This window comes from Nyctibius grandis, chromosome 1 (assembly GCF_013368605.1).
Source record: "Nyctibius grandis isolate bNycGra1 chromosome 1, bNycGra1.pri, whole genome shotgun sequence".
Lineage (NCBI taxonomy): Eukaryota > Metazoa > Chordata > Aves > Nyctibiiformes > Nyctibiidae > Nyctibius > Nyctibius grandis.
The window spans coordinates 133,259,443-133,274,265 of NC_090658.1; the positions used below are offsets into that span (position 1 = coordinate 133,259,443).

The 14,823-nt window shown below is 48.7% G+C and overlaps 1 protein-coding gene across 11 annotated transcripts in view; it reads left to right on the forward strand.

The window, feature by feature from the left end:
- DTNB (dystrobrevin beta) overlaps positions 1 to 14,823 on the forward strand; it is a 648,286-nt gene that overhangs the window by 581,170 nt on the left and 52,293 nt on the right. For 8 of the 11 annotated variants that reach the window (XM_068406925.1, XM_068407087.1, XM_068407167.1 and 5 more), the window contains 2 exons: positions 2,400 to 2,496; positions 11,118 to 11,138. In XM_068406925.1, coding sequence (XP_068263026.1) covers positions 2,400 to 2,496; positions 11,118 to 11,138 — 118 coding nt within the window. The remainder of the gene's footprint in view (positions 1 to 2,399; positions 2,497 to 11,117; positions 11,139 to 14,823) is intronic. The other 3 variants (XM_068406848.1, XM_068407483.1, XM_068407234.1) reach the window with 1 other exon arrangement.

The window sequence follows — 14,823 nt, forward strand, 5'->3', positions numbered from 1 at the left end:
AATACCTAAAGCTCGTGTGTGTGTTGGGAATCACAGAATCAATGAGGTTGGCAGAGCCCTCTGGGCTCATCGAGTCCAGCCATTGCCCTGACACCACCATGGCAACTAGACCAGGGCACTAAGTGCCATGTCCAGGCTTTTCTTAAACCCCTCCAGAGATGGTGACTCCCCCACCTCCCTGGGCAGCCCCTTCCAATGGCTAATGACCCTTGCTGAGAAGAAAGGTACCTGGGCCTGGCAGCCCTTGGGCTCTGCTCTGTAGCACGGACAGCACTGGCTGTTACTGGGAAAAGCACATCTTCAGGAGCCTTAAAGTGTTATTTAAAGGGGTTGGACTGGATGATCTCCAGAGGCCCCTTCCAACCCCAACCAGGCTGGGATTCTGTGTCTGTTAACCAGAACTTATTAAATAACTATAGAATAAAAAGCTACAGACCTTGAACTGACCTAGCAAGAGAAAAGGGACCGTGTAGACAGACAAAGCTATGTCTGTTGTGGGGTTGTAGCACATTCTAGGTGGCCAGACACGTGTAATCACCTCTTTATTGCCTCATTTTTGTGATATGTTCTGGCATTTAATAACCACATTCTTCTAAATACAAAAAGGTGTTGAAAGAAACACCCAGGGTAGTTAACACTTCATGGTCTGCTGTCCTTTTTAGAACCAGTGTGGAAACAAGTTAATTCTGTCACGAAGCCTTAGCTGGTTTTGGGTTGGGTGTGTGCTTGGGGTACGCCCTTTTCACGGTCAGCAGAACAAAAGCAAGCCACACTCAATGGATTTATTCAGTCTAAGCAAAGGACCTGTTTCTTTTCCAGATTCTGATGTCCAGTTGCTGTTTCTAAAACTATTTGGTTATTAAAATTCCCAGAATGATTTATCCATAGTATATCACGTGAGAACACAGATAACATCAAAGACATGTAATATGTGGTGCCTCTAACTTTGGATTAAGACATTATGATGTCCACAAAAACAACTGTAGATGAATAAATAAGCCTTTTTAATCTGTTTTTTTTCTTAGTTATTTACCATTGCCTGTGATTGGGATTTGTGGAGCCCAGCAGTTCTTAAATCATATAAGATTTAAGGCATGTTGGCAGTTCGTCTTTGAATTTCTCCTTATATTAGTCACTTCTTTATTTTTTTTTAAATATAAAATAAAACCATACAGTCATATCCATGGGATATGTCATCCATGGGATAAGTTATCCATGGGACAGCAATGTGCCCTTGGGGCCAGGAAGGCCAATGGTGTCCTGAGGTGCATTAAGAGTGTGTCCAGCAGATTGAGGGAGGTCCTCCTCCCCCCTGCTCTACCCTGGTGAGACCTCACCTGGAGTATTGCCTTCAGTTCTGGGCTCCCCAGTTCAAGAGGGACAGAGATCTACTGGAGAGAGTCCAATGGAGGGTTACAAGGATGATGAAGGGACTGGAGCACCTGCCTTAGGAGGAAAGGTTGGGAGACCTGGGGCTTTTGAGTCTGGAGAAGAGAAGACTGAGAGGGGATCTGATTAATGTGTATGAATAGATGAGGTCTGGGTGTCAAGAGGAGAGGGGCAACCTCTTGTCACTTGTGACCTGCGATAGGACAAGGGGCAATGGATGCAAGCTGGAGCACAGGAAGGTCAACCTCAACATGAGGAAGAACTTTACTGTGAGGGTTACAGAGCGCTGGAACAGGCTCCCCAGAGAGGCTGTGGAGTCTCCTTCTCTGGAGACTTCCAAGCCCCGTCTGGATGCGTTCCTGTGTGACCTGCCCTAGATTGGTCCTGCTCTGGCAGGGGGTTGGACTCAATCTCCAGAGGTCCCTTCCAACCCCTCACGTTCTATGATTCTGTATTTCCTTAAATATCTCACAGATAGGCATCTGTAGAAATACAGTGGCTTTCTGATGCCAAGGAAAGGGAAGGTCACTTAGTATCTCCTTGTTACCTGGGTTCTGGTAGAGCAAACATGTCAAAGATGATAGGTCACACAGGCGGACAGAAATAGCTGTGCCGAGTGTCCATGCGGACGGGTGATAGCCCAGTGCTTCTCCTCTCCAAACAGCTGCAGCCTTTTCTCCTCTTCCCTCCCATAATTCATCCTGCTTGTCTGAAAGCTCTGTGGGATGCCGGGGTCTGATGTTAAGAGAGTTCTTAAAAGGAAGAAAGAAATGGGCTTTTTTTCCTCCCAATGCAGGGGCTTCCTACTGCCAAGGTGCAGACTGCTGGATTTGAAGTGAAAAGCCTGATGGTTATATAGAGGTTTCCTGGTCTTTGCTCTATTTTTTAAAATTGGAAGCAGGGGGGAGTGATGAAACCCAAAGACACGGTTGTATGGGTGAACTTGCTGAAGTGGCTCTGAAATACCCAGAGTTTATTTTCTGCCTCTTTCTTTCATGTCACTCGAGCAGACAGAGGAAGGATGAACTGGAACAGAGGATGTCTGCGCTTCAGGAGAGCAGGAGAGAGCTGATGGTGCAGCTCGAAGGGCTGATGAAACTGCTCAAAGTAAGGCATCTCCATCAGGAATGGGCATCCCTCTCCTCCCCGCGTCGGGAATTCGCTGTTCCTGCTCCCAGATCCCCCCTTTGCTGTTGTACCATTGTAAACACCTCATGAGGAACAGAAGGAATTTGCAAAAAAGTCATTCCCATACAGGCTGTGTGTGTTGGTGCAGATGGTCAATGGGTTTTCAGGTCCATATGCTGCTGCTTTGGTTAAAACCAAAGAACCCGTAAGATTTGTAAGGCTTTAATGAAGTATTAGGTTTGGTAATCAGCTGAGTGCTGTTCCAGGCCATAATTCAGTTTTTCCAGCTTTAACTGGAAAATAAACTGGAAGCTCAGGTCACTACAACAGAGGATACAACTCCCCAGCGGCACGGTGCTGTGTGCCACCAGCCTGCGCTGTCTGGGCAGTGTGGTGGCGTTGGCTCCCATCTATGGGGGATGTTATTGGTTGGGCTTCTGATGGGGGTCTGGGGTTTTAATAGAGTCCTGCTAGAGTTGAGCTCGGAGTTGATGCTTGGAGAGGATACCCCCTCCCTGGCAGTGCTCAAGGCCAGGTTGGATGGGGCTTGGAGCAACCTGGTCTGGTGGAAGGTGTCCCTGCCCGTGGCAGGGGGTTGGAACAGGATGGGCTTTAAGGTCCCTTCCAACCCAAACCACTCTGTGATTCCATGATTCTGTGACTATAGTCTGAACTATTATTATGCTTTTATTCTTTCCATCCTTTAAATTGAACAAGAGCCTCTCTAGAAAGTGAATGGCAAAGCACGGTCCTTACTCAAAGAGGGTTTGGTCTAAGACAAGGTGCCACGAAGATACTAAAGGCAGTGGAAGAAGTAGGAGGGAGATGGCAGCAGTGACGCTGCCAGCAGCAGCACAGGGGTTATAGATTAGCTATAGGCACATCTCGATCCTTCCAGAAAGATTTAGAGCTTGTCTGCGCTTGAAGGTGATAACGAATTCACATCGTCTGTACATCTGAAGTGCAGTTGCTCTTCAGATGAGGCTTCCATTCTGGAACAGGAGGGGATCTACAAGAGACTGTGATCAGATACACTCCAGAGGTATTTTTTTTTTATGTGTTTTATTGAGTTTCCCTGTGCAGATGAGCACATGATTAGTGTTAGTATTTCATAGAATCATAGAATCCCAGACTGGTTTGGGTTGGGAGGGACCTTAAAGACCATCCAGTGCCAACCCCCTGCCACGGGCAGGGACACCTTCCACCAGACCAGGTTGCTCCCAGCCCCATCCAACCTGGCCTTGAACACTGCCAGGGAGGGGGCAGCCACAGCTGCTCTGGGCAACCTGGGCCAGGCTCTCACCACCCTCACAGCAAAGAATTGCTTCCTCAGATCTCATCTCAATCTCCCCTCTTTCAGTTTAAAACCGTTCCCCCTCGTCCTGTCACTCAATGCCCTTGTCAAAAGCCCCTCTCCCGCTTTCCTGTAGCCCCTTCAGGCACTAGAAGGTGCTAGAAGGTCTCCCCGGAGCCTTCTCTTCTCCAGGCTGAACAGCCCCAGCTCTCTCAGCCTGTCTCCATAGGAGAGTAATTACATTTGGGAAGTAATTTTAAGTCAGTGGTTCTACACACCGTAACGTTTTCCTGTTCAGCCTCTTAATGTCTGTCTTCTAAAAATCTTGAAGACAATCACTTGCTAAATTCACCTTGATTTCTCCAGACCCTAAACCTTTGTAAACTGAAGTGTGGTATCTCTGAAAAAGGGCATCCAAAACTGAACTGCAGATTTAGGAAAGTATAAGAAGTTGTTGCATCAGAAACAGTTCGATTCTTCGTGGTTCTGATGGCCACAGTCTGAGCATTTTTCATGCACACATTCGAGGAGCCTCTTTATAACAAAGCCAGTGTAGACATCTGCTTTAGCGTGGTGACAAGCTCTGATGGGAGTTCTCTGTAGACCCTATTATGTTCAAAGCACTCGTAAGCCTTCACAAAGTAATTCTCCCGAACACGACCTGATGTGAATGCTGTCGCCTCATTAGGGTGAGCGGCTGTTCTGTCGCCAGCCTGACTTTCTGCTGTCCACCTCGAAAGCCCTGAAGGCCAGGTGGACCAGCTTCCTCAGCTGCACTGCTCCAAACCCCTGCAACACGTGTGCTCCTGAGCAACATGCAGAGCTTTGCCCACGTGCAGGGCAAGACGCAGGCAGGCAGCACGCCGGCCCTTTCTGCCTGCTTGGCCATCACACTCTCATCTCCCAGCTGCCCAAACAGTGCGTGTTCCCTCGTGTTGAGGTGTTGGAGCGAGTCCAGAGGAGGGCGACCAAGCTGGGGAAGGGTCTGGAGGGTCTGACCTGCGAGGAACGGCTGAGGGAGCTGGGGGTGTTTAGCCTGGAGAAGAGGAGGCTCAGAGGTGACCTTAGTGCAGTCTACAACTACCTGAAGGGAGGTTGTAGCGCAGTGGGAGTCGGCCTCTTCTCCCGGGCAACCAGCGCTAGGACAAGAGGACACAGCCTCAAGCTTGGCCAGGGGAGGTTCAGGTTGGACATGAGGAAGCATTTCTTCTCAGCAAGGGTCATTAGTCATTGGAAGGGGCTGCCCAGGGAGGTGGTGGAGTCCCCATCTGTGGAGGGGTTTAAGACAAGCCTGGCCATGGCACTTAGTGCCCTGGTCTAGTTGCCATGGTGGTGTCAGGGCAATGGTTGGACTTGATGATCCCAGAGGGCTCTTCCAACCTCATTGATTCTGTGATTCTGTGCCCAGTGGGTTGGACACGTGGACATGGTGTGGAGCAGCAGAGGACATCGGGGTCAGTAACATGACAATGGGAGCACGGCAGGTGCTGCAGGGTAGTGCACAGGGAAGAGCACTAGCGGCAGGGGCTGCAGTGGGGGAGACGCAGGAGGGAGGGGAGAGGATTGCAGCGGAGGGAAGGGAACCACGACTGCCTCAGACATGATAAACTCATGGGTTTAGGACCCAGTCATTACGTTGAATCATGCAGCTCAGTTATGAGCTCGACAGAAACTTGAAGGACATCTTCTGGGCTGTATTATACAGCAGGTTAGTTTAGCAGCTTGCTCTTACTAGACTCTTCAGTTATTAACCTGGTATCTTTTAATTAAGTCCCCCAGTTCCCAAAATTGTTTAAAAACTATAAGGGCAAGTAGGACTGGATATAAGGAAAATCTTCTTCCCCATGAGGGTGCTTGAGCAGTGGCAGAGGGGCCCGGAGAGGTTGTGCTGTCTCCATCCTCGGAGGTTTCCAAGACCTGACCGGACAGAGCTCTGAGCAACCTGGTCTGAGATTAAGTTGACCCTGTTCTGAGCAGGAGGCTGGACTTGAGACCTCCTGAGGTCCCTTCCAGCCTGAACTCTCCTGTGAGCCTGTGACTGCAGTAATTATTTGCTTCTACATGTTGCATAATATGGTTCCTTGCATTTCCCCCTGTGAGCTTTCTAAGGAGCCTGGCAGCTTCTCTTTGATTGAAGCATCTTCCAGAAGGACATCTGTCCCTGAACTGAAGAAAGCAAAAGTGGAAAATCCGCTGCCAATGCAAATTTCTTTGCACAGTTAAGAATTTATGCCTCATTTTCAGTTTTAATGCATTTAGCTTCAGCTTACACCCATTGGCTCTGGTACTTGTGGTTCACCCTCCGTTAGATTAAGGAGGACTAGAGCAGCCCTGGTTTTTCCCTGCGCAGGTACTTGCTCATCTTTCTCAGCCTTGAGTTTGAAGCCAGTTAAACAGGCAGAGCTCTGCTGACACCTCACAATACTGCACTCCAGCCTTTGTCATCGTTGGTTGCAGTAGGACAAGAGGACACAGCCTCAAGCTTGGCCAGGGGAGGGTCAGGTTGGCCATTAGGAAGCATTTCTTCTCAGCAAGGGTCATTAGCCATTGGAAGGGGCTGCCCAGGGAGGTGGTGGAGTCACCATCTCTGGAGGGGTTTAAGAAAAGCCTGGACATGGCACTTAGTGCCCTGGTCTAGTTGCCATGGTGGTGTCAGGGCAATGGTTGGACTCAATGATCCCAGAGGGCTCTGCCAACCCCATTGATTCTGTGATTTCTTTGCCTTCTCCGGGTTTTTAGTATCACTTTTTAAATTGGGAAAAAAAAGTATGTTGAATTCTTCTCTGCACCTGAGCAACACTACACAGGGAGTTACAGGAGGAGTTTCCCTACTCTTCATCACTGCTTCTGGTCTTGTGCCTTTCTGCACCAGCGAGTGCTGTTTGAAAGCTGTCAGTTATCCAGATCTTACTCTGTGCAAAGTGCTTTATTTATTTTGTGTAGTGCTAACTGGTTAATGACAATGTATTGCAAGTTTGGCCTTGAAAGGAATGGCAGATCTGCAAATATATGACATCTGTGCAGTTCCTTTAGAAGCCAAAGTTGTAATACATTCAAGAACAAAACCAGATTTATTTGGCAAGGTGTCTTTTCCGTGAAGTTATAGTGCTTCATATATTACTTATTAGCTGAGTCTCGGGTCAGCATTTCTCTTACTTTGAATAAATTAATGACAGGGCGAGATGTTTATGCGTATTTAAGTTGTCTTGCCTCCCTTTTTGAATCCCAGAATCAATGAGGTTGGCAGAGCCCTCTGGGCTCATCGAGTCCAACCATTGCCCTGACACCACCCTGGCAACTAGACCAGGGCACTAAGTGCCATGTCCAGGCTTTTCTTAAACCCCTCCCAGTGCAGCACGGCGTGTTTCAGGCCTGGGCATCCCAAGATCTATTAAAAATTGCCTTCCCTGGACAGGATAACTCCTCATGTAATTATTTTAGGAATCCCAGCTGCAAGCTACCCAGGCCTGCTGCTCTAAAAATATTATTTCTAGTAGATACTTTTTAACACCTTTTCTCATTATTAGTGGGAAATACCCCACTGTTTGCTGATAGAAACTTCAAGGGAGAGTACTGTTAGTCACACACAGAACAGAAATACTAATTCCTCTTCCCAAATTAAGAGTTTTACCCTGACTCTTGACAAGCAGTATACACCACCTCAAGGCTTTGTTTTCTTTCTGATATTTGTGCTCATTTCAAAGGCTCCTTTTTGGTGGTTTTAGCCCTGCCAACCACGAATTTTTCCCACAAGGTTTTAGCTTCTCTCATCATTTGGTGCACTTCAGAAATTTTCATTTATAATTTACACCAGCTGTTAAGCTCTTATGTTTTTTTTCCATTTTCTTATGCAGTATTTTTTACATTTTTAATGCTGCCTCCATTTCACCATCTAGAGCTGGATTCAGCTTCCCAGACTTTGCTTATCTGAAGGTTTGGTACCTCGGCTCCCTCTGTGAAAAGGGAGAGGGAGGAAGGCCTGTGTCTGGAAGGACATAGCTGTTCCCTGGAGGTTCAGCCATTTCTCCCACGGTGAGCCATGCTGTGATAGTTGGCCTCAGAGCCTCGACTATTTTGGGTGCTAGTGCAGAGGTAATCAGAACCCCCTGATTAGTGTCCTGCTCTGGTGTTCATTAGCCCACACAGTGACCTACCCACACGTTGCAAGTTAGAGTTAAGGTTGGTTTTTGCATCGAGTGTCCTTCCACATCGTATCCACATCTTCCACATATTATGCACCAGTACATGCTGGGGGTGACCTGATGGAAAGCAGCTCTGTGGAGAAGGACCTGGGAGTTCTGGGGGACAACAAGTTCCCCATGAGCCAACAATGTGCCCTTGGGGCCAGGAAGGCCAGTGGTGTCCTGGGGTGCGTGAGGAAGAGTGTGGGCAGCAGGTCGAGGGAGGTTCTCCTGCCCCTCTACACGGCCCTGGTGAGGCCACACCTGGAGTAACTGTGTGCAGTTCTGGGCCCCCCAGTTCAGAAAGACAAGGAGCTACTGGAGAGAGTCCAGCAGAGGGGTACGGAGATGGTCAGAGGGCTGGAGCATCTCTGCTGCGAGGAGAGGCTGAGGGAGCTGGGGCTGTTCAGCTGGAGAAGAGCAGACTGAGGGGGGATCTTATCAATGCTCACAGATACCTCAGGGGGTGTCAAGGGGATGGGGCCAGACTCTTCTCAGTGGTGCCCAGTGACAGGACAAGGGGCAACGGGCACAAACTGAGACATGGGAAGTTCCATGTGAATATGAGGAGGAACTTCTTTGGTGTGAGGGTGCCAGAGCCCTGGCACAGGCTGCCCAGGGAGGGGGGGAGTCTCCTTCTCTGGAGATATTCAAACCCACCTGGACACGACCCTGTGCAACGTGCTCTGGGTGACCCTGCTTGGGCAGGGGTTGGGCTAGGTGATCTCCAGAGGTGCCTTCCCACCCCAGCCAGGCTGGGTGATCTTATTGCCGACACGTGGTGACACTCATGTGAGGAGGTTTCAGTTGCAGGAACTCGGTGGTTTTCCCCGAAGGAGACGTTCTGGCCATTCAGCTCTTCACTCAGTGCTGTCATTGGCATCTTCCACTGCGTTGTCCCATGCACTCGTGAGCCCCTGGCTGTATCTGTCTGGGTGAGCTCGTTAGTGCCAGACAGTGTGCCTCGCACAGGCACCCACCTACCTGCCCTGCTTTTGGTCACGGATGAACCTTTGGGTCAGAGCTACCAGTGCTTTCCCAGGCCATCTCCAGCCACCACCCCGAGGTTATCAGGTGCCCAGACCTGTTCCCGAGGGGGCAGTCTGGATAAGGCCACCCCAAAGGGATTTTAACAGCATGAACATGTGCAGATCGTGCTGGAGAACTGGCCCTTGCACAATTCGGTTTAATACCGTAGCCTCCGGGTCTGCAGGGCTGCTGCTGTGGCCAGCGTAGGGCTCCCATGGGCTGCCAACCTTGTGTCCTCCTGCCTACTCCAGCCAGGCTTTAGTTGAGCAGATCCAGCGCCGTGCACGCGCAAGGCAGCCAGTCCGTCTGGGCTGAGCGGTGGCCACAGCCTGTCAGTACCATCATCACAGACTCAATCAGGTTGGAAGAGCCCTCTGGGCTCATCGAGTCCAACCATTGCCCTGACACCACCCTGGCAACTAGACCAGGGCACTAAGTGCCATGTCCAGGCTTTTCTTAAACCCCTCCAGAGATGGGGACTCCACCACCTCCCTGGGCAGCCCCTTCCAATGGCTAATGACCCTTGCTGAGAAGAAATGCTTCCTCATGTCCAACCTGACCCTCCCCTGGCCAAGCTTGAGGCTGTGTCCTCTTGTCCTAGCGCTGGTTGCCTGGGAGAAGAGGCCGACTCCCGCTCCCCTACAACATCAGCGACTTTCTTCCAATATTTTTTGTTTTCTTTTCCTCATCCAGGCTGGTGGCTTAGCTGTCCCTTTTTTTTTCTGAAGCCTTCTAGAATACACCTGGTGCCATTAGCTGGCACTCTCCTAATGAGCAGTCGGCAGTGGTGATCGCCTGCCTTCTTGCAGGGCTTTTGCTCTCAGCCCCGCGGATGTTCAGCAGACATATCCCATTTCACTTTTTCCATTTCCTCAATGGTAATTTCCTCACGAGCTGATTTGATGATTTATCTGACAACTGCTCAGTCCTTCTAGCAAAGCGCCACGCCTCCTGAGACTTTTTTCCACATCTGTAGTTAATGCTAAAGCCTCGTTTTTCAAGCTAACAACTCTTTTTTTATACAGTGGAGATCATTTAAGACCTTTTCACTGACCTGGCTTGCCAGCTGGCCCTGCGAGTCCCAGTGCTGGTAGGAGGAACAACACTGGAACATGTGGCAGCACTGGTCTCCGCAGCTGATGTTGAGCTGTGGTTGAGTGGAGCCATACCCTACATCTGCTACAGTAGGGCTGGAATACACACCGTAAAGAAACCCAGGTCTTGGGAGAAGAAACCAAAAGTGTCTGATCAGAACTGTGGAGTTCTCTGCAGTGGTTCCCAGACACCTCTGCACTGGTTCCCGGACATCTCTGCAGTGCCCTCAGGATGGAGTTAAGGAAACACCTCTTAGTACCATGGGCAGTGAGAAGGAGCTGGTCTAAATTACAGGACAGGTTCAGGTTAATCCTGCTCAGATGGGAAATAAATGGGGAAGGTGAATAAAATGGCCACACCTTGAATACTGTGTCCAGTTGTGGGCCCCGCACTTCAAGAAAGATGTTGAGGTGTTGGAGCGAGTCCAGAGGAGGGCGACCAAGCTGGGGAAGGGTCTGGAGGGTCTACGAGGAACGGCTGAGGGAGCTGGGGGTGTTTAGCCTGGAGAAGAGGAGGCTCAGAGGTGACCTTAGTGCAGTCTACAACTACCTGAAGGGAGGGTGTAGTGAAGTGGGAGTCGGCCTCTTCTCCCAGGCAACCAGCGCTAGGACAAGAGGACACAGCCTCAAGCTTGGCCAGGGGAGGGTCAGGTTGGACATTAGGAAGCATTTCTTCTCAGCAAGGGTCATTAGCCATTGGAAGGGGCTGCCCAGGGAGGTGGTGGAGTCACCATCTCTGGAGGGCGTCCACCGACGCTGAAGACCATTCTAGACACAAGTCTTCTTTTGGGGTGGGAATAAATGACACCCTTGCTTTCCCACCACGGCTGTAGTGTCTAGCGTCCTTGTTCCCTTTCATGTCTGCAGTTGTTTCTACAATTTGCCATGTTCTGCTCTTCCATTGGCTCTGTTGTATATTTTGTGTGTGTGTGTTGCCTTTTCACATGATAATTAATCTATCCTGTTTCTCTGTTCACCTTTTTCTTTTGCCAACGTCTATAGGAAGAAGAGCAAAAGCAGGCAGTAAGTTGACTTCACTTTGTAGGTGATCTAACTCTTCTTTCTGCATGAAAACAATCTTCTGTTAATTGGCTTGTATGCAAATAAACCCTGGGAGTGTGGGGTCTTTCTCACTTGTAAATTTGAAAGCAGCCCTTCGTTTGCAGTAGAGCATGTTTTTGTGTGTGTCCTTAAAGCTCTTCCTCTCTCCCTTTCAAGTTTATTGCCGTGGGTACACAACCGCTGGTTGTATTTGGTTTTTATAGAGTTGTGCATGATCATCCAGGCTTGAAAAGGTGGATTCTCAGCTGGCTTCATAGTTTATTTTGTTGGAGATTCTCTGGAGTATTTTCCGTGCTAAGAAAGCTTTCTTGTCTCTTCAGGAATCCTTTAATTCACCTCCTTGCCACATACAAGTCCACGCATGAAAACTAATTAATGACTTAATATTCTGGGCATGGAGCCCTATCGTTCAGTCATGATACAGTCTCCTTGAATTAGTCCCGGTGTGCTCGTTATAAACAGGATGGGTAAACTAACGAGAGACAAGAATGCGTTTGCTTTGTTGCTGATCTTCCTTTTCTCTGCCTGCCCGTTGAAATGTGAATCCTGTGTTAATTTTGGAATCCACTCCAGAGGGAGCCCTTTTGCTTTTCTCGAAAACAGCCAGATGTTCAGGGTCTGGTCTCCAGCAGAACAAATTTTCAGCATTTTCAAACATGGTTTTCTTTATACACAAAGCTTTAATGACGATTAATCCTGCGTTTCCCATCGTTGGGGGTTTTTACATGTTGTTTGTCACATACCCATATTTGGTACGTGAATTGGACATTCTGGTGGCTTATTTTTTGCAAGGAAATATATATATTCTGGGTAACTTCTATTGCTGAAAACGCTTCAGTGCCACATGTGCTGGAATTGGCTTTTGGTGACTCCTGGATGGCCTTTTATTAAAGTTCTGTCAGCAGTTTAAGAAGAAGATGGTGGTAAGTGGTGCATCTTCTGTTGGAGCCGAGTCCATCTTTAGTTGATGCTGCCAGTGAAGGTTTGGGTTTGCTGGGTTTGCTAAGGCACCTTGCAGAAATTCTTTGGCTTAATGAAGGGACCAGATTGCAGCACGTGGCAGCGACCTTCAAGGAATTTCCTGGAGGAAGGAAAACCACCAAGACACCCCTGTCCCTGTCCTCTGACTTCTTTCTAACTGTGCAAGTGCAATGCTGGATCGTATGTCATTGTCTTACCCAACATCATTGCTAAGAATAATCATCTACGTGGAAATGCAACGTTATTTAGGTTGGTTTTCCTGTACTGTGATCTTCATCTTGATTATGGATAAAGAAAAACGGTAAATGTGAGATCAGAGGAATTTGCCCAGTTTTACCTCCCTTCTTTCCCTAGAACACTGCGTTAGTAGGAGGATAATAGAGCCAAAACTGACTGTTGGTGTCAACACGTTGACATTCTGTCCAGTCCCATTCTGTTGGAATCTGTGATGAATGAGCCAAAAAGGATTTGGAACTCAAGAAGACAGATTTTGACCAACCAAAGGACACATGGCTGATCTGTAGGAAAGTCCAATAACTTCTGTGCCCCGTGTTCAGAACTGATCTACTATCAAGATTTTGGAAGTTTCTGTACTGCCTTTCCCTTTGCAGGACTGTCCCTTGGAATCAACAGGGCCAGTCCTGGTCACCCCCTTGAGGAACAGTGCCTTGTGTAGAGATATTATTCCAGTAACAGAGTATTAAGCCACATGGTGTTCGTAGTCCACCACACTATTCTCTACTACTGCTAAGATTGTTGCGTCCCAGCTAGTAAAGATCTTTGCCAGTGTAGATCCTAATTTACAACAGGACCATTTTCATGTCACAGCTGGTGAGAGGCTTAAATAATCTGCTAAATATTAAAACCTCTTTGTTTTATAGTCAAATGAACAGCCATTGGAGCTGTACTGTTCAATATTCATAGTAACGTTAAAGGAATTCACAAAGATGTACATCACATGTATGATGTCTTTGGCGTGTAGTACAATTCATCCAACACACCCAGAAGAGCGTCAAGCGCTCGTACTGCAACACAAGAGAACTCTAATGCCAAACAGGCACAGAAAGGCTTCACAGCAGAGGCGCTCACATGGGAGTGGTTAAACCCTGGAATGGAAATCTTTTCCTTTCAGAAGATGGTGGGAACCATATGACATAGAGCAGATCAGGCTCATGAATTTCGAGGTTATGTTCCAGACAGAAAAAGTGGACACGCTCTTGCCCAACGATCCTCATGAAGTCATGGAAATCATGGGAGGGTTGCTCCTTAACCCCATGGAGAGGGAGTCAGGAGTTCCCTTTTTCCTCCCATCGTTCAGATTCAGAGTGTGTAGATGATACCCTTCGGTCAGCTTGAGAAGTGCAAGGGCAGACGTGCACATACCTTTCATGAAGTGAACCTTCTTAACCAACGGCTGTAGCGAAGCTGAGCCCAGACAGCAAGGGATGATACCTACGTCCCTTCCCAAGAGGTGTAGAAACCTGTGAGTGGGGAATTCCCAACCTTGAGGAGCCCTATAACAGCTGAAGAAGTCTCGTCGTGCTGATACCCAAACCTGAGACTGCTGTTCAGATCTGCATCTGTTTTGGCATCAGCCAAAGGTCCCGTCTGCCTCTTCGGAGTGGATCATTGATGCGTGTCTGGGTGACTCCTACCATCACATACTGATGCATTTTAACAAAAATATGAAGAATTCTTCCTAAAGCCTCAGCACAAGTGGGAGTCGGCCTCTTCTCCCAGGCAACTAGCGATAGGACAAGAGGACACAGCCTCAAGCTTGGCCAGGGGAGGTTCAGGTTGGCCATTAGGAAGCATTTCTTCTGAGCAAGGGTCATTAGGCATTGGAAGGGGCTGCCCAGGGAGGTGGTGGAGTCACCATCTCTGGAGGGGTTTAAGAAAAGCCTGGCCATGGCACTTAGTGCCCTGGTCTAGTTGCCATGGTGGTGTCAGGGCAATGGTTGGACGCGATGATCCCAGAGGGCTCTTCCAACCTCATTGAGTCTGTGATTCTGTGATTCTTACTGCATGGCCTCGTTCATCTGCAGGGGATGCCTCTGGACTCTGGGGATGATTAGCACCCTCTCAGCGCTGACGGACTATATCTGCCAGCTATGTGGCTAATATGACCCGACTTGCTTGAATGACATTCATTTATACTCAAAACTGGAAAACTTTTCTGAAATAAGTGGAAGACCACCTTCGGGAGGGTAGGAGTGAACAGCCCAAGTAGCTTGAGGTAGAATAAGACAAAACTGCCTATTCAGGATAAATTTAAGGAAAGGACCAAATCTGGTTGCCCACCACGCTGTGCTAGTAAACATGCATGGACAAATTCTGTGACACTGAGGGCAACTAGCATGAAGATGCCTGCCTTCATGCTAGCAGATGTGCTCAGGCTTCAAGACCTGGTGGCTGCGTGCAGCGTTGGGAACGGTGTGCCCAGGAATTGCCAGGGAATGTGCCAGCTGAAATGTGTCACAACCGTGCCAGGGAGTGTTCCAACACTTAGATACTGTAAATTGTCTTGTTCCAGTGCCAGAAACTCTCCTGGGTATGTTCAGCTCACTAATGTAGACAGACATAGCTTTAGAATAAGCTTTGAGTTGGTGCCTCCACACCAACATGGTCATGGGCCTCCTGGAGGATGCAAACCTGGAAAGGCTCC